Here is a 19,599-nt window from a genome sequence, read left to right as displayed (position 1 = left end):
AATGGGTTTGCAGATTTGGCATCCATAAGCATATGGATGAAAATCAAACCCACCGGCCTGTATGTGACCACTGAAGCAAAGTCTGGATAGAGAAGAGGGCTGGTGCTGAGCCTTGGGGTGCTCAAATGTTTAGAAATCTAGAAGAGGAGCGAACCAACTCGACTGAGAGTTAGCAGAAGCATCCAGCCCGACCACTGGATGTCAAGGTAGTGATGTGGCATTCCCGAAGCTAAGAAGGGAGATGGTCAGCTAGGTCAAGTGCTGCTAAGAGGTCAAGCAGGATGAGAGTGAAAGAATGACCACTGGATTAGGCAGCATGGAGGTTATGAGTGGCCTTGACAAAAGAACTTTCCGTGGTTAAGGGCAGTCTTGGAGGAGCCGGATGAAAACCAGATGGACTGGACTGGGTTGAGGAGGGAGTGAGAGAGGTGACGTACTCAACCTCTTTGAGCAGTTGTGTCGTCAAAGGTAGATGCACAGCCCAGAGAAGTGGTGGTGCTTCCTTTTCTAAGGCATCAGGCATGTGTGAACGCTAAGGCCGCAAGGCGGGCCTGCTGGTGCAGGAGAGGATAACCGTAGAGAAGGACGCGATCCAGAGCAAAGGGTCAGCCTTGGACAGAATCCAGATCCACGCATCAGGAAGAACGCAGCGAGCGGGGCAAGCCGCAGCCGTCCGAGAGCTCCGTCCAGGTCTCCGGGCTTCCCCGCGCTGCCTTTCTCACCAGGGAGAAGGCTCCCGTCTTTGCAGCGCCTTGTAACAAATCCCTGCTATCCTCGGGCCCCTGCTCGGTCCCACCCGGGGTCTCATTTCCGCAATTAATTAGTGAGCTGGGTGAGGACACCAGGCTGACGGGCCGGTTCCCTGGCGACACACATCAGGCCCCCGGGCGCCCCACTATGGCGGCTCAGCTACCCCACCGCCGTCACCGTCTATCTGGCGGGTTGGCTGAGCGCGGCCCGTGGAGATGCCAACCTCTTGCTGGGCCTTTTCCCGCCTCCGAAGAACGCCGCCGCCAGCACCAGCCCCCGGCTCTTCTAACCACAGACGCTCCGCCCTCGCCCGCCACCCCCCTCCTCCTCTGCCCGCGGCCACGGCTTCCAACGTGGCGCTGTCCACTGCGCACGCTCAGTACACGGGGCGCGCTGGGGCCGGCGGGCCGGGCCGGGCGTACTGACGTCAACGCGCAGCCGCGGGGGGGCGGCCCTCCCTCGCGCGGCCCCGGCGCCCGACGCGCGCGCCTCCCTCGCTCCCGGGCGCTCAGGCTCGCGCGCTCCTTCCTCCCGGCCCGCGAGCCCGCCGCCGCCGCCGTCCCGGCCCCTGGGAAACGCAGTCCACCATGTCTTCGCCTCCCGAGGGGAAGCTAGAGACCAAAGCTGGACACCCGCCCGCCGGTACTGACTCGTTTCCACTTTGTCTGCGGGTCCCCTGGGCGGGCTCGAACCCGCGGGCGCGGGGCGGGGAGGCCGAGCTCACTGCCCGGGCGCGGGGCGCGGGGACCTGCCGCCAGCCCGGGTGTGTCCCCTCGGGGGGTTTTAAGTTAAACTCAGCCCCGCGTTGGTGAGCCCCGTTCTTTAAAGTCTGCGAAACCCCGCAAGCCTGTGGGAGTTGCATGCAAATTAGAATGACCGGAATAAGCCCAGTTGCACAACTTCCAAAAAAAAGTTTGGGCGGTGAATACTTAGATGTACAGATGTTTTAGAAAAACAAGCAAGAGGAACAGTTACAAGTCAATGTTTTTAATATCATGGTGATGATTAATTGTAGGCTGACAGCATTTCCTACTGTCAAAAGAACCAAAGGAGCGGAAATAATTTTTATCATTAATCACTCAATATGACTTTCTTCCCCCTGTTTCTTTCGCATCCAGCTTTTTCTCAAAAGTGGGGGTTTTTTGGTTTGCGTTTTTAATTTTTTTGCGAATCCTAAACTTCTGAGCCAAGGAAGTTAAATCTAGGAAACAATCATCTTTCTTAGGAAACAGGAATCTAAGCAGCCTTTATGTTCATACCGCCTCCTCCCCCTTCAGAGCACAGTTCCTGTTCGCTCTTTCGACTCTGTCCAAACTGGTCGATTTCCAGTTCTCCTCTCCTTTGCAGTGACAGTCGATCCATATGGAGGGACACTGGGAGAGAAGCAAAGGCGACTGGGTCCCAGAAGCCAAGTCACCTCAATGTGTGAGGTTCTTTATGGTCTTAGCTGCCCACATTAGTGTTATCAACTCAGTCTTCTAAGAACAGAAGCCTTAGGGAAACATGTCTGCTTTTTGTGGCACATTTGTGCCATCTTCTCGTTATCGTCAAGATTCCCGGCAATCTCCGTCTGCCGTCCCCCGCTATCGGGCACTAATTCTCTGCCTCAACACGGAGAATAGAGCAGTATTTTAAATATGCTACATTCCAGAGTAGGTAATATTTTTCACTGGTGAAAGGAGCTCTCAACAGCAGGAAAACTAACTGGCACTAGGAAAGAAAAATGGTTAATGATGCGTGGGGACTTAAAAGGTATGGGATTTTAGAAAATAGTTCCACTGTAACGGAAAACAGGTTTTGGGGACCTTTGTGTTGCATAAGGTGGGGGTAGTACCTCAAAGGGACTTCCTTTAAAGGTGACTCTGACCTTTAATTCCTGCCTCCTCGGGTACAAGTCCAGCTGCCTGATGACCTGGGCAGCACCGCAGGAAGGAATGCCTTGGTTTACGGTCATGGCCGTGGACCATGCTGCAACAGTCTGCCCAAGGCTCCCCAGTCCCTGGGTAATGAGGGGCATTAAAGATTATCTGTTGGAATGATACCAAATCAAAATAGCAGAAATTAAATTGCAGATAGAGACATCCATATGGAGACTTTTAAGATCAGAGGTATAAACTGTACTTATTAACTCCCTGGGAGACATTTCCTGAAGGACTGATTTTCTTTGAATTGTGAAGTAAACAGCTAGGCTTTGTGAATTACAAATTAAATAGCTTATTTATGCCTGAGGAGCGAGGAGCCAACTTATTTGTGCTGGTGTAGCAGTGCACTTGGGTTCTAAGGTTTGAGGCCCATCACTTCTGTATGGCTCAGTGTCCTAATCTATGAAATGCAAGGTTGGGCAGCTGATCTTTCCCTGGGAAAGTCACAGGGCAGGGCTGCCTCTGCTGCTGTTACTCTCACCATCCATCAGGATCGGAGCCCAAGGGCGGTTAATCCCACAGGTAAACTCCCCAGGTGACTTCAGGACAGGCCCTTTAGCCTTTGGGGCCCCAGTCTAGCAGGAGCTGCTTAGGGAGCTGTCACTGTCATTCCGCATTTTCCAAGACCAGTCACACTTGGCCAGAGTTAAAGGGTCTGGCATCCTGGTCCAGAGGTGCAGGTTAGACAGGGGCCTTTTGTCGGTTGTGGTATTTTGTCTCGCAGCAGTGCCCTTCAGAGGCACCTTCCCCTTGTGGTACAGAGGCCCCTCTGTGAAAGTCTTTTTTGGCAGAAAGCACAGGGCGTTCCTGTTTACTCTGGGGTGGCCAGAGAGTAGGCAGTTCTGGAAAGTAGATGTTATTTTTAAAAAAAGGCAACACGCTATAATAAAGGATAATCATAAAGGATAGCCAAGAGCACAGTTCATAAATCCAAATGACAGCCTTAAAAACTTTGGGAATGCTTTCATTAAGTGCTTAAATTGGATAACAAAGACTTGTGCTTAAATCCTCCATCGGAAACAATAAAATTCTCTGCCGTGACTACCTTCATGTTCTTTCGTGTTTTCTCATTATTGCTCTCTGAACCAGGTGCCCTCCTGTGCGTTCCCACAACGTCCCGTTTCCTTATTCTTGCTCTTACCCCACCTGTCTGCCTCTTCTTGCTTCTGGAGCAGGGTCTTACTGATATCTTTATCCCCAGGGGCCAGCACAGTGCCGGGCACAAAATATTCAGCAAATAGCTGCTGAGTGAGTTTCTCCAGAGCCTCTTATCACCTCCTACTTCCCCCATCGCATTTGGGGCTTGCAGCTTCCCTCTGCTTCTGAGCTGTCTCCAGTGTGTACTAGTGATGCAGGTGCGCCTCAGCCGGTGTCGGTAGCATCGTGACGATGGAAATAGTAACTGACATTTGCTGAGTGTTACAGTGCGTCTGGTGTGGGGGAGGAAGAAGAATTTTCTCTCTACCCTTCTAGGTTCTTGGCTGAGGCCCCCTGTAATAAAAGACCAAAAAAAATAAAGGAGAAATAAAATAATAAATAAAAGATATGAAATAAAGAGAAATACAATAAAAGAGAAAAACAGAAGTTTAATAACATGTATACCTACTGTATACATGGGAAATACTCAGGAAAACTGAGTAACTCCCCGTAATGGCCCAAGCCACCTCCTTAATTACCAACTTCAGCTAAAGACAAAAGAAAGATGTTGAGGAGCAGGGGAGCCAGTTACGGGAGGTGACCAGGGAAGGCGCAGTAAACCAGGGTAGGGATGTTATACAGATTTAAGATTCTCCTGTGGTTTGGAGTCATCCTTCTGGTACCCAGAGGGAGACACTTACAATTGGAGATTTCCCTTATCAATGTAAATGTCCCTTACACAAGGGTAACTTCTAGGTTTCCAGGGCTTTTTCTTGTCTACTGTTTAATTGGCTCAAAATAATCCTTATGGCAAAGAGGCATATGTTGGAGTGGCATGTTCTGCTCCCCTTCAGCGGCACAGTTCTAAGCTCTTGGCACTTATTAGTTCATTTAACAAGCAGTCACCTTACAGTGGGGATAAAGAGGACAACACCCTTTTAAAAACTGGCCAAACCATTTGGAGTGTCCTTGCCGACTCCCCTAAGCCAGTAACTGTGGGGCCTCTGCCTCTTGGAACCTCATCAGCCCTTCTTGACAGGGGGCTCCATCACCCGCCAGGTGCCTCCTCCCAGGGTGTGAGATTAATGAGGCCGTTCTTAGAGGCTGCTCAAAGTGTGGAAGAAGGGCTGTGCAAATACAGAGTGCCCTTACTGATGAGTGTGGATGGCGGTGTGTGTGATGTGATGGCACCTCCTGGCAGTGTGCTGTCGTTCGGGTCCTCTTTAAAAGAAATCAAGTCGTCATGATTTGAGACCTCCCTGCTGCTCTCTTCTACAAAATATCTGCGGAGAAATGGGGTGAGACTGCTTGTTTTATGAGCGATATTGCAAACACAGACTAGCCAAGTTAGAACTGGTGTGGTTCTGTTTCATCTAAGGCAGTGCCAGTCCCACAGCAGAAAGGAGAACGAATTATAAGCAGCGCCTTACTCATTCTGTCCGTCTTCCTGCATTTGTGGCAGTGATATGGATGGCATCTCTGTGTTAAATACATTTTGCTGGCCCCGTTCCCCTCCATTTCCCAGGGGAGCCAAAACCGTATGTCAGTCAAGTTCTCATAAATCCACTATGTGATAGCTGTGAGTGTTACTAAGTTTACGGATGGTTTTCTTTGAAAAATAGACTTTACATCCTTTCTAGAACTGAGTCAAATATAAACAGGATTGTATTTATTTAAAGTAAAATGGGAAATAGACCATTTTGATTTTTTTAGTAACTTCAAAATAGTCAGGTCTCTGTTGTAGTAATCAATCAGTCACACTTGAGTTCAGGATGCATGGAAGGGTTGTGGGTGGTAGTTCTCCCTGAATTAGCTCCCGCAGGGACGTTTTCACTACGCCACTCTATTACCAGAGACGGAGGACTAGTTCGATTTTTCTTGTCTTAACCAGACAGTCATAGGTTTGCCCCCAGCGTCCTCAACCCAATCACTGATCCATGCTTGAGAGGACAGGAGAGAGGGCTGCTTTTGCTCCCGACACGCCAAGAAAAAAGACCCTTTTACTCATTGCATTTTTTCAAAAGCTCGCAGTCAGGGTGGACCTCAGCATCTCTAAGACTCTTTTAGATGTCGCCTCTGTTCTCTAGTACTTTGGGTTATGTACCCCTTCTCCCACCTTCTGTGTGTGTCCTTTTCTTTTCAAGCAATGGCCTGTGCATTTTTACTTGGTGAATGCTTTCCCTATCCCAACTTCAGAAATCTTTTTGTTTATGTAGGGAATGTTCACTTTTGTATAACGTACTATATTAGTTACAGTTATATTATATTGTACTTGCGGTTGTAACAGACAACCCAAAATCTCGGTGAACAAGTCAAGGTTTATTTCTCTCCTGAGTGGCCCTCCTGCAAGGAATAGTGCAGAGACCCAGGTCCTTCCTGCCATGCGACTCTGCCATCTCAACATGTGGCCTCTGCAGAGGGGACAGCAAGTGTAGGCCATGGTGTGGGGGCCTTATGGTGTGGCCTTTGAGTGGCATGTGTCACTGCATTAGTTTCCTATGGCTGCTGTAGCAAAGCACGATAAACTTGGAGGCTAAAAACAACACAACTGTATTATCTTACAGTTCTACAGGTGCAAAGTCCAGAATGGGTCTCACCAGGGTAAAATCAAGGTGTCTGCAAGGCTGCTTCCTTCTGGGCAGATTCAGGGAGAATCCATTTTTTTGCTTTTTCCAGCTTCCAGAGGCTGCCCACTTTCCTTGGTGCGTGGCCTCTTCCTCCATCTTCAGAGCCAGCAATGGCTGATGGAGTCTTTCTCACATCGAATAATCTGACCCGATTCTTCTTCTGCCTCCCTCTTTCACGTTTCAGGCAGGAACCTTGTGATTACAGTGGGCCCACCTGGATACTCCAGAATCATCTTATTTTAAGGTCAGCTGATTAACAACCTTAATTCCATCTACAGCCTTCATTCCCTTTGCCATGCAAACCAACACATTCGCAGGTTCCATGGACTAGGGCATGGGTGGACGTCTTTGGGGGAGCATCATGCTGCCTACCAGTCTCTTTTCCCCATACTTGGCCATGACCCGGGTAAATGGCCCCAACCCAACTGCAGAGGAGGCTGGGCTTGGGATTGGTTCACGCTTAGCCAGTCTCCGCCTCATCCACCCATCCCCAGCGCCAGGTTTCTCTGGAGCACGTCCAGGCGTGGATCCAACTTTTCCCCCTGACTTTTTGAAATCAGCCTCCCTGAACTCAAGGATACCCCTTCTGCTGCCTCAGGCAATCTGTCCTTTGGGTCACAGCCCCATTGTGGAGTGGAACACACGCTGCTGTGGAAGACGGACCAGCCTGTCTAGTTCTGACTTATAGCTCATTGGTCTTGCCCACACACCATGTCTCTGAACTTCATTTCCATCTCCGGAAAGTGAATGGGGTTTCCCCCGTGTAATTTAAGGGCCTTCCCACCTTAACAGTGGACGATTCTGAGTGCAGAATAGCAGTTTCCCTTCCTTCTTTCTCAGCTTTCTTAGAGATGAAGCCGTCAGGTGTGTAAGTTCAGGAATTTGTCAGGGGCTCGTTTTTTAGCACAAGCCACTATTTCCACCCACTGCCTGCAGGCCTGAAAGCCCTGTCAGGATCCACGTGGTCTTGGGGGCTGGGTTCTTCTCGGGGTTCCCCGTGACTCATCATCAGGTCAGGCTGTTAGAGCCCAGTCTCTGTGCTGGTTCTCTGCCTCCACGATCTCTGTCCGGGGCTCCCCCCTCAGATCCACGTGCCTCCACAGACAGGAATGACTTCTTTGCTTGCCGAGGGATCCTCTGTCCTCTCTCCTAGAGCCATTTCTCTTCGCTAAGATGGACCACATTCCTCTGCCCCATTCCCACCTCATCTCACCGATTGCAGGGGTGGTCCGGTTCCCTTTCCACTTTGTCACCGGCCACTGCATTGCTCTTGTTGAGATTATTAGGCTCACTCCTGACCTACAGTCTGGTTGTTTTCTGTTTCGTTTCCTTTTGTTCTCACCTGAGCAATTCTTGGACCCTTTCTCCTCTTCTCTTAGGTGGATTAGCTTTCCTTGAATAATGTTTCAGCAGCTCTTCTCAGGAAGAGCAAAGATGGCGTAGACTTGCAAGTCACGCTCCAACACCTGCAAGCAGTGCTTCAGGGATATTTGTATGAAACCGCACCCTGCTTCACGGGCTTACAGTCCTGAGCCATCCTGGGGAGACCCGTCTCCTGCCCCTGCCTGACTCCCAGCTGTGCATCTTTCTAGCTGCTGTTGAACAGGAGCAGAAAGCAAGCTGTCGGTGTCCCTTACAGCCAGGCATCCTGACACTGAGGGGATGCCTGAGCCCCAGGAGGATGTGCCATCGGTTGCTTCCTCAATATTTGCTTAACTGGCAAAGTGGGTGGAGGATGCTTCCTCCGCCGCCTTTGCCCTTTGGGCAGGAAGCTGCTCTGCAGAAACCTGTTCATGTCAAATGCATTTTCTTCCCTTGGCTAAATGGCGCAGTAACCAAACCTGCCCATAGGCCATCACTTTGTGTTTCTGGAGGAGCAATGAAGCTGGGATTCCTGGAAGGTCCGAGCAAGGAAAGGCCTGCAGGGTGTGAATAAGGGAACAGCCGCCCTGGTCAAAGCCAGCTCTGCGCTTGCTAGCTGTGTGACTCGGGGCCACTGGCTTCCCCCCTTCGTGCCTCGAGGTCTACCCCATAGGGCTACTGTAAAGTGGGGTGACGCATGGCCAGTGGGTAGAGCAGTGCCTGGCGCATAGTGACGATGAAGAAGAGCAGCAAAGATGAAGAATTATCCGGGATCTGCTATTCTCCCAAAGCTTCCTTACTTGGATGGTGATGTACTGATGGCAGTCCTGGTGGTGGGTAGCCCACCACATCTGTGGAGCACCACGGTGGGTGAGCACTTTACAGCCTGTCTCACGTGCTCCTCGACAACCCCACAAGTTGCTGCTGTCACCCCCGTTTTACCCATGAGGAAACTGCGGTGAGGCACCCAAGAGGAGTCTCTCTAAGTGCTAGTTGCTAATTGTTAAAACCCGTTTAATAAGAATAGTTGACAGCGCTTGCCGGAGCCGGGCCTGATGGAGATGTTTCTCGTGCACTAACTCTAGCTCATTTAGTCCTCAGCGAAGAGAGGATTGTCCCCCTTCACAGAGGGAGGACCCCGAGGCATGGGGCGTCAGCAACTTGCCCAGACACACAGACACACACACACACACACACACACTGGGGCAGAACTGGGATCTGAGTCCTCTTTGAGGAGGAAGCTTGTTATTCTTTAAATTTGAAGCTCTCGTTTGAATAACAACCAACACCACAAAAATCCAAGTTCTGTTTTTCTAATGTCTGTTGTAAAAATACTTATATTTGCAAGTAATTCCACAAAGATTTCTGCAAAAATCACTCTGCCTTTGTATTTTTACAAGTATAGAGTTCTCGTGACAGTGATAAAGCAATCACAATCATGTGCTGTCATATTTTTTGTCAGTATTGCAAGTTACAATGAATCTGTCTAAGCCTTGACTTATTATTATTATTGCCACTTTTTATGGCTGCATTAATCACCACACATACTGTGAGGGATTGATGAAGTTAATTGTTTTTATAAACTAAATTAAATGAAGTGCTAATGGTGCTAATGCGGGGCAACCGAGCTGTGACACGTGTACTTACTACAGCAGGAGTGGACAGGCTGCTCCGGGCGAGCTTCAGAAGACTGGATTGTTTCCAATGGCACCTTGGCATACATCACCAGGTTTCTTTGTAGTTAGCCACACGGCCCTTTTTACTTTTAGTCAGTTTATAGATCACATCTGTGAGTTAGAGTTTAAAAGTTTTATGTCTGCCAAGTTGAAATGATTCAAAGACCAGTGTTAAATGGGTATCTGTATTCGTTTGCTGAGGCTGCTATAACAAAATACCACAGACTGGGGGTCTTAAACAACAGAAATTTATTTCCTTGCAGTTCTGGAGGCTGGAAGTTGAAGATCAAGGTGCCAGCTGCTCTGGTTTCTCCTGAGACCTCTCTCCTGGGCTTGCAGATGGCCACCTTCTCTCTGTCTTCATATGGCCCTTCCTCTGTGTGTGTGCATCCTTGGTATCTCTTCCTCTTCTTATAAGGACACCAGTCCTATTGGATTAGGGCCCCACCCTAACAGCCTCATTTTAACTTAATCACCTCTTTCAAGACTCATCTCCAAATACAGTCACATTCTGAGGTTATGGGGCTAGGGCTTCAACACGGGAATTTGGAGGGACAACAATTCAGCCCATAATAGCACCTTTAATCAGTTTCTAATGGGCATGGGTTAGGAGTGAGGTAGATGGGGGAGGGAAATGAATTCAAAAAAACATTTAGTGGGACAATTCTTCCTTCCTCCTTCTTTGGCTGAAAACTTTCATAACTCTCCAATCATACATTTCCAGAGGGAGTGGAAAATTATCTTAACATACTACAGAATTTTATTCAGTCTCCATTTCTTAAGGTTTGGCAGACTACATAACCTGGGAAATCTTGATAAGCTGCCAGCAATTTTTTTTTTATTTTTCCTTTTTTTAAAATCTGAGCCCAAACCGAGCTCCTAGGAACCACAACCAAAGAAGAAACTGAAATTCAGAACAGTTAGCATGAGCCTTGGGCCCACGTGAGGCAAGGAGTGACCTGGTGTCTCTTCCCCTTCTTGTGAGGACACCAGTCATACTGGATTAGGGTCCCCCCAAGGGCCTCATTGAACCCAAGACCCCAGCATAAAGCTGGGTGCTCAGAGGCCAAACCAGTGGAGAAAGGGTGGAGGAGGGAAATGTGCCCAGCAACAGTGGGGTGGTGAGGAAGCTGGTTTGTTTCAGCCTGGGCTCCAGATGGAGAAGAAAGTCTCCTTGAGAATTTGTAAACACAGGCCTCCCTTTACATGGGCTGTGAGTTCAAATTCACACTCTTTGGCAATTCCTGTTCTGAGAAATCTGATGTAAAAAGGATTTCCAGGCACCTGTACTCCTGGTCTGAGAGAGGCATATAGCTTCTCTCCAAAGGGGTGCTGCCTGCACCCCAGGCCCCAGAGAGTCCCCACAGATGAGGGCCCACTGAAGACAAGCTCATAATGCATGATCACTCCGAATAAGAGGCAGAATCAGCAGACAAAACCAACAGTGGGATTCAACTCCCAAAGACCTCAGATTATAAATGGATATACAACTATAAGACAAGCATGACTAAAATGATTAAATAGATATAAAAGAATTAAAGACACAAGAAATAAATAAGACCTTATCAAATAAAGACCAAATGAATTCGAGGGAGAAGAAAAGCTCAAGAAATGAAAAATAAAATGACTGAAATAAATATCACTAGATGGAATAAAAAGCAGATTTTTGAGAGAATTACTGAACAGGATTATATTTCCTTCTTTCAAAGGAGAAGGTCCCCTCTGCATAAAGAGATGGTGGTGTCAGCAGGCAGATTCCAGTTTCAGACCAGCAGGCACGTGGCTAAACATGGTCCTTTATTTTACCTGCCCTCTGCCCTGCTGCCTTTTTTTTTCCCCCCAAAGCCCCAGTAGATAGTTATATGTCATAGCTGCACATCCTTCTAGTTGCTGGATGTGGGAGGCAGCCTCAGCATGGCCAGAGAGGTGGTGCGTAGGTGCGCACCCGGATCCGAACTCCGGCTGCCAGCAGCGGAGCGCGCGCACTTAACCGCTAAGCCACAGGGCTGGCCCTGCCCTGCCTTCTAATGCACCGCTGCTGGGTGAGGGTTTCCATGAAGCAGGCATGAAGCCAACATCATCAACTTCCTGAAGTCGGGGACGCTGGCAGACTCTCCCAGGGAAAATGAAAACTAATCAACTCCAAATGTGTAAGCCTGAGGGTGTTTTCACATTCTCCTTCCTGTTCTTCAGCATCGTAAAGAAATTTGTCCTGGACTTTGGTAATTCAGCAGGGTCCAGCGGAATTTGAAACGCCAGAGGACACGGCCTGACAAGTTGACTGTGTGTGTGACCAGAGCTGTGCCGTGGCAGAACAGTGGGAGGAGCTGTCCTGCTGAGGCTCGGGAGCCCCTGAACCACGAACCTGGGGGCCCACAAGTGCAGCTAATGCGGCTCTACTTTCTATCAAGTACTCGCCTGTGCCAGGAAGCTACCAGATGCCTCTGTCGTAGCCCGTTCAGGCTGCTATAACAGAACGCCACAGACTGGTGGCTTACAAACAACAGAAAGTTATTTCTGACAGTTCTGGAGGCTGGAAGTTGGAGATCAAGGTACCAGCAGATTCGGTGTCTGGTGAGGACCTGCTTCCTGGTACATGGACAGACAGTCCTCACATGGTGGAAGGGATCTCCTGATCAGGGCACTAATCCCATCATGAGGGCTCCACCCTCATGACCTAATCACCTCCCAAGGCCCCACCTCCTCCTGTCATCACACTGGGGGTCAGGTTCCAACAGCCTCTCCTCGTTTAAACTCCTCATTTAGACTTGTCCTTGGATGCAGCTCGTAGCCCCTTTCTGCAGATGGAGTAGCAAGGATTTGAGGGTCCGACTAGTCTGGGAACATATAGCTGAGGACATGGAGGAGCTTGCTGATCTGAAATAATGTGCTGGTGACCACCACGTGAGGCTGGCTTTTTGGCCAGCATTTCCAAACACTATGCCGTGGAACACTACAGCCCTAAAGGATGATAACATGCATTACTGCCAAGAAAAAGTTCTGTAGTCAAATACATTTGAGAGAGACAGCATGTGCTGTGCCCCTCATAAAGCTTACAGTGCTCGCTAAAGGCCAAGAAAATCTATCTTGAGGAAAACGGTTAATTCCTTCAACCTCGCATTTGCCACACTTAATAGACCCTAGAATCCTCGTTTTTTGTTTTTTGGGTTTTTTCTTGCAAAACAGTAGTAACATTAGCCATTAAGGAAATGTAAATCAAACTACAAGAGGATACTGCTTCATACCCACTAGGATGGCTATAATCAAAAAGATAGACAGTAACGAGCGTTAGTGAACATGTGGGAAAATCAGACACTCGGACTGGTTGGAATGTAAAATGGTGTCCCAGCTTTGGAAAACCGTTTGGCAGTTCCTCAAAGGGGTACATACACAGTTACTATGTGACCCAGCTATTCCACTCCTAGTATATACCCAAGGAAATGAAGGTATATATCCATGTGTCCACACAAAAACTTGTACACAAGTTGCTCATGGCTGCATTATTCATAATAGCCAAAAAATGGAGACAACCCAAATGTCCATCAACAGATGAAAGGATAAGTAAAATGTGGTATATCCATGCAGTGGAATATTATTCAGCCATGAAAAGGAATAAAGTACTGACATATGCTACAACATGGATAAACCTTGAAGACATTATGCTAAGTGAAAGAAGCCAGCCACCAAAGGCCACATATTTTATTATTCTGTTTATGTCAAATGTCCAGTATAGGCAAATCCAGATGACTGGTTGCTAGGAGCTGGGGGAGAGGAGGGATTGGGGAGTGGCCATTAATTCGTATAGGGTTTCTGTTTAGGGTAATGAAAATGTTCTCAAGTTGTTTGTGGCGATGTTTGTACAACTCTGAATACACTCAAAACCATTGAATTGTACACTCTCAATGGGTGAATTGTATTATAAGTGAATTATATGTCAATAAGGCTGTTGTAAAAAACTGAATTACCATCTGCCAACACGAGGATTTCACAACACAGTTTGGGAAAGACTGCCACAGAAGTCTTGGCTGCCACCTGAGTGGGCTCTGTGCCTGTGGCACAGAAGCTGTCCCGTGTCACCTGTGGCTCTATCACCCCATCAAAAGCATCGTGGCTATTTGAGAAAATATCACAGGGCAGGGATTAAGTGGGCCCTTGTTGCATCAAAAATATGTGCAGAACCTAAAATAAGCAGCCACTTTCTCCACATGGTTATACTACCGCTCTTACGCAATACTGGAAAGGAGACCAAAAACACTAACTAACTGAGGAGAGCTTTGGAAAGTTGCTAAGTGAATCTGGAGTAAAAGACAGTGTTGAGTGCTCTATCATATTGAATCTCCCCCGACAACACTAACCTTCTGTCGTTCATGATTGTCACTGCCAGGTTATCTGGACTAACTTGTGGCCATGTGGCAACAAGAAACTTTCCAGCTGGTGCCCCCGGTCCTCTGGTGGTTCCATTGCCACATCGATCATACCCTCCTCTGTTTGCATTTTAGTGAAAGCTGGTGGAATGCGAATTGTGCAGAAACACCCACATTCTGGAGACACCAAAGAAGAGAAAGACAAAGATGACCAAGAATGGGAAAGCCCCAGGTGAGAGAATTCTGGTGAATCTCGGGTGTGTTTTACAAGTAACCATTATCTAGTTAAACATTAATGTTTGTTCTCTGCTCTGTGCTTCTGATAACTCCTGGGCTGTATGGGGCCCTGTGCTGTGTTTTTGCTTTCCTAATCAGTGAGGTGGGGGTTCTGTTCCCAGACAAGGGGGGAGATAGGGCATCTCGAGCACGTCCTCTCTCCTGACTACATCTGAGCACAGGCTATCCGTGTGTGGGCAGTAGCCCTCAACTTCCGCTACAATACTGAAATCACCTTGAGAGCTTTGAAAATGCCAGATGAGTTGGATCTCTGGGTGGACCTGGCATTCTGTGCAGCTGGGGTGGAGAACTACTGATGTAAAAATGTCCACCAGCCTCTGGGCTCTTCTAGTTCTTCAGCCAAATCCAGAATCAGCGAGGCCACATCCTCATGAGGGCCCACGTATCCTTAAATGACATCTCTGCCCCCAGCCCCCTGGGTGCCCAACAGCTTGTCTCTCTGCAGTCCACCCATCTGTGTTTATTACCTGTTTTCCTCGGAAGTTCAGATATCAAATTTGGTTCAAGGACTTCAGTACAAATCCATTTCCTTCCTCCTTGTGATGCACCGCAAACGCATACACCTCTCTCTGAGCTCGTCCACGTGGAAGAAAGTGAACACTAAGCTTTCTGCCCTACAACCTGTCCTCAGAGGGTGTGTTAGCCAGAGGAGGAAAGCAAGTGTGGAAAGCAGCTAACCTGTATTTCTGTGGACCAGGCGCATTATTTCCTTCCAGTCCGATAGTCCTGAATAGTAGGTGGTATTCTCCCTGATTTACGCATGGGAAGCTGAAATTCCCCAATTCACACATGGGAAACCCAAGTCCACAAAGCGTATACACTCTAATGGAGCGGGAATTTAAACCCAGGTCTAATGGGGTCCAGAGCAGGCCAGGCTTCTAAGAGAGTCTCTCCCAAGAGCGTGCGCCCCCTAAGAAGGACGTGCATGGTCTTGGTAACCCCACGTGTCTGCTCATGTGTGTGCTGCCCCGTGGGGTGTTCTCTATAGAACCTCGTGTGGTATGTTACGGTGCAGTCACTTGAGGGGTAGACAGAATTTGGGGCAAAATTTCTGAGTGATTATTGCCCATTTTAAATCATGAGATCAGCAATGTGCAAGTTCAGCCCAAGTTCTAGTTTTAAAAGAAGTTGGTTTGAAGAAAACTCCAGAATTAACTTTCTCACTGGCTGTTTTCTCAAAGCTGTGTTTGGAACATAACAGCTTCTAACTCTAGGAGAGTGCCACACTGGGGCCCGATTTAATTCAGAATTGAGAAATTTTGGGGGTTCTAGGAGAGTGATACAGATATTAGAAGAATAAAACAGTGCATATTCCATATAGTACCCATAGTGGGGTCTCAGGCAGCATGTTGTAATGATGTGTATGATGTGTAAGATGTTCACACCAAGGGAGGCAAATGTTTTAAATTTGCAGACTTGGGTCAGTTCAGGTTAACTTTTGCCTCCATACAAGTTATAAGGAAACTTTCAGTTTTCAGAAAATTCTTGAATTCGGAATTGGAGGTGAGAGCATGTGGGCCTATAGAAATTTCCTCCAGTAGGAATCCTGGGCTGTGCTTTCTTCATATCCAGTTGTTTCCTTAAGAAGGAAGAAAGGATGAGATAGAAAACCTTGCCTGGAAAAGAAATCCTAGTAAGTTAATGAAACATGCTTTTTGGCTTGGGTTTAAGTGGAATAAGGTACAAATAGCTATTTCCCTGCGTAACGCAGTGTCGGTACAGTGAGAGGTGACAATTTATTAGTGTGTTTAGAAATAAGGACAGAACAGCCCATTCATTTTCTTTCTATTGATTTTTTTTCATGAGGTGAAATACAGCATTTATCGAAGATACACAATTTAAATAGATATGCCAGAGGATGAACAATTGCAAGAAAAAGGAGCAGGCACCCCAGCCCTCTAGATTTTAGCATCTTACTCACCTTAAGGGTTTGTTCTCGATGAACCAGGTGTTTTGAAGCAGGCTGACTGCAAGGGTAGGGTTTGCATAGCACATGAGCAGGGGATTTTGTTCCCTGCAGCCAGATTGCCATAGTATGTTCCTGTCGGGTGTGTTAGCTCTTGTCCTCTTGACTTCAGCCTCACTCTTGACTGCTGGGGGTTACCCCACTTGACACTCCATTGACAGATGGGGTGCGCCTTTGCAGACTCTTAAGCTGTTGACATATACTGCCAAAACAGCTCCTTCCAGAGCCCTTTCCAGGCCTGGTGCTCTGTGTAATGGTCTACTTCCACCACCATGCACTCCTCATTGTTCTAATGGGCTGATTGAATAATCATAGTTAATCATCATTGCTAATATTCTAGTGCAGCAAGCCTGGCCCTGTTCTAAGTGTTCTGTCCATATTAATTCATTTGATCCTCACAACTACTCTATTTTATTGTCATCCCTATTTCAAAGTTGGTTACTGATTATTATTTCCATTCCAGATTGCTACTCCTACTTCAGCAGCTCAGAAAGGTTAAGTGACTTTTCCAAGATCACACAGTGAATGAGTGGAAAGCCAGCATTCCAGCAGTGGTGGCTGGGTCCATGGTCCTCGCTCTTAGCCATGAGGCTGTGCTTACCAATTGAGCACCTGTCTTGTGCTGGGCACCTACTGAGTGCTTCACATCGGGTTTAAAGCTACCCCCACCTATGAGTTGGTATTACTATGCCCATTATAGAGATGAAGAAACCAAGCCTTACGGAGGTTATCTGGCCCAATGATACATAGCCAGTCAGCGACCAGGCCAGGATTCAGCCCTGAGTCTGTCTGGACTTGGAAGCCCATGCCCCTAATATGCTGCAGAAACCGCCTGAATTGGCAGAATATTTTCAGGATCAACATAGACTGTAAATCCAGATCCCTCTATGAAATAAAATTACTGATTCTGGCGTTGCCCATAACCTTTCCCATAGCCCTCAAGCCCGTAATCCCACCCGTGCAGCCTCGCCATCGGTAGATGGCCTAATTACAGTTTACAGCAAGGTTTCCAAGACCAGACTGGCTTTACTTTACATATGGAAAGGCCTATTTATTTGCAGAATCTGTCAAACGTTTAATGTTCTACATTAACTTCCCTTGGAAATGTCATGACATGTGACTTCAATACCCATATTACCCTAATCCTAAAGTTTCGTGCTTTTTCATGTTTTGATCCAAGTGTTCTCCAGATATGAAAATAAGTATCTAGTCTCAGATGCCAATTTCCTCCTTAGATCTACTTTTGCAAAACTCTTTGCTTTCATTCCCAGGTATTTAAAACTGGCTTTACATTTATTGACTCATCTCTGGTGGCTTCCTTCCCCACTAATCAGAAAATCAAATACTGATTCAGAGAAAAGAAACAACTGGAGCGTTAAAGAGGTTATTATTATATTAAACAACAAAAAACATTTTTACTCATAATTATTTTTTTTCAAATCTTTATGCTACTCTTACTCCTTTAACCTTGTAATTTTTTGGAGATTTAAAAATAATAATTTCTTATGCTGCCAAGTTGTTTTGAGATGCTACATTAAAAAGAAGAATGTAGCAGAAATTTGAAAATGTGGCCCAAGAATTTCCGTCAGTCTGAGTTCTAGTTACTGTGGCTCTTCCTATCCAAGAAGAGTAATCAGCTTCATTATTGTTAGCTAATACTTTCCTTTGTGGCTGCTGCATTCTTTCTCAGAACTGACCCAATTAAGGGAAGCTGTGACTTTCTTCCAAACCTTTTGTTGAGCCTGTTGAGAGGAAGTGCCCAGTTTCATTATGTGAAGGAGAAATTGCAGACATGGAATGGACTTGAGAAGTCAGTAGGATTCACTGAAGAAAGTAGTTTAATGTCAAACATATACTGAGGTCCCACCGCGAATCGAGTTTGGTGCAAGATACGAAAAAGGATCAGTGACAGGAAGAGTCAACTAGGAGTAGAAGGGTTTGGGTGTGGACTGGGAGTGGGTGGGAAAGGGGTGGGAGGAAGGGGAAATGTGAGTGGGGTGACAAGGACACAGAGGGAGCAGCCATCTTCCAAATTCTGCTCTTTGTACAGCTCTGACTTAGCACCATGATTCTTTTTCATGCTTCACATACCTGAAACATAAACAGACAGTTCAAATCATCCAGCATGTGGGAGACACCCAAAATGGAATATAGACAGCAACAGATGAACCTAACTGTAATACAAATGATTAATATAACCGATTGAAAGGAGTGGAGAAGAAAAGACCTAACCTAAGTAACTTTGAGAAACGGTATTTTGACTGGATATTATAAGGCTAGAGACAAAAAAAACAAAAACCTGTGCATAGATGCTATATCCAGTTAGTAAATGTGTTTCTTACAGGGGTATGAGTTAGCAGTTCTGAAATTGCTTTGTGAGTATATAGGTTTGAACAAATAAGTAAATATGTAGTGGATAATGAGAGCCAAGCTTCTCACTGTCAGAGAAAGAGGTTACAAATAGGAAAGAGGTGAAAGTAAAATGAGCTTTGTGGTCTTGAACTGGAATTGGAAGTATGAGTGGGAACTCAGTTTTGAGTGGATGGATGGGTAGATAGTAGATACACACAGATGTACATACATACAGAAATAAATATAGATGGGGGATGGTTAGTGCGCATACCTGTATTTCCTTGCTGTGTTCACTGAGAGGGCCTAAAGGAACTGACACCCATGTAGCCATGACTTGGGTCTTGGTTTCTAAACACCATTCCCCAATCAAGGGAACCTGGGTTCCTTGGAAAAGTGGTTAATTTTAGGGCCAGAGCAGGAAAAATACTAGATGAGCCTGGAAGAACTCATAGTGCCAGAACATAAGGAGTGCACTCTAAAGGATGGAGGCTTCTCGGAACAACACAGGAGCCAACCTGATGGCCAAGGCTGGAACAATTTGCAAAAAAAATAAATAATGATAGTATTGGGTTATAACCCATAGAGTAAAATAAACATCCGTGAGTCCATCCCAATAAAATAATTGAATACATAAATGAGGAGAAGGGACAGCTCTCCTTTATAGAAAAATTCCAATTAATACAGGTATAAGGAAGGAGGGAAATAGACTATCACCAGCAGGCAAATAGCACAGTAATCGTGGTAGACAAGATCCACCAATGGATGCTACCATCAGTGGGCGACAGTTTAAGGAGAAACGTGATGTTTGCATAGTCTCAAAGTATCCCCCAATATATTTATTAATTATAAAACAAGAATATCTTTACAGTGGAGACCATGAAAAGGACACTTGTGTACAGTATGAGAGCTGAAGTAAGAAGGCAGAGCGTCATCTTATTCGCCCTCAGATGGGAACCTGCGCGTCAGTGACTATAGCTTTTTGCTGCTCTGCGCATGTCTGTGAATGACCGTGAAAGTGCTGTGAGGACTTGTTTCTCATCAAACTGTCACCTGCTACTTTTAGCATTCACTGATAACTCCCGCCTGAAACAGTTGTTACTATATGGACGCTGTATTACCGTAGGGCTGCCGTGACAAATACCACAA

The 19,599-nt window shown here is 46.8% G+C and overlaps 1 protein-coding gene across 1 annotated transcript in view; it reads left to right on the top strand.

The window, feature by feature from the left end:
* The first annotated feature begins 1,202 nt into the window (after window positions 1-1,202).
* Window positions 1,203-19,599, top strand: part of DAP (death associated protein) — a 66,340-nt gene continuing 47,943 nt past the window's right edge. The window contains exons 1-2 of the mRNA XM_004427122.3: window positions 1,203-1,392; window positions 13,974-14,070. Coding sequence (XP_004427179.1) covers window positions 1,338-1,392; window positions 13,974-14,070 — 152 coding nt within the window. The 5' untranslated portion in view covers window positions 1,203-1,337. The remainder of the gene's footprint in view (window positions 1,393-13,973; window positions 14,071-19,599) is intronic.

Source organism: Ceratotherium simum, chromosome 18 (assembly GCF_057802395.1).
Source record: "Ceratotherium simum simum isolate JZ-2026a chromosome 18, ASM5780239v1, whole genome shotgun sequence".
NCBI lineage: Eukaryota > Metazoa > Chordata > Mammalia > Perissodactyla > Rhinocerotidae > Ceratotherium > Ceratotherium simum.
The sequence above is the reverse complement of the archived record's forward strand: the minus strand, read 5'-3'. Positions and strand labels throughout refer to the sequence as shown.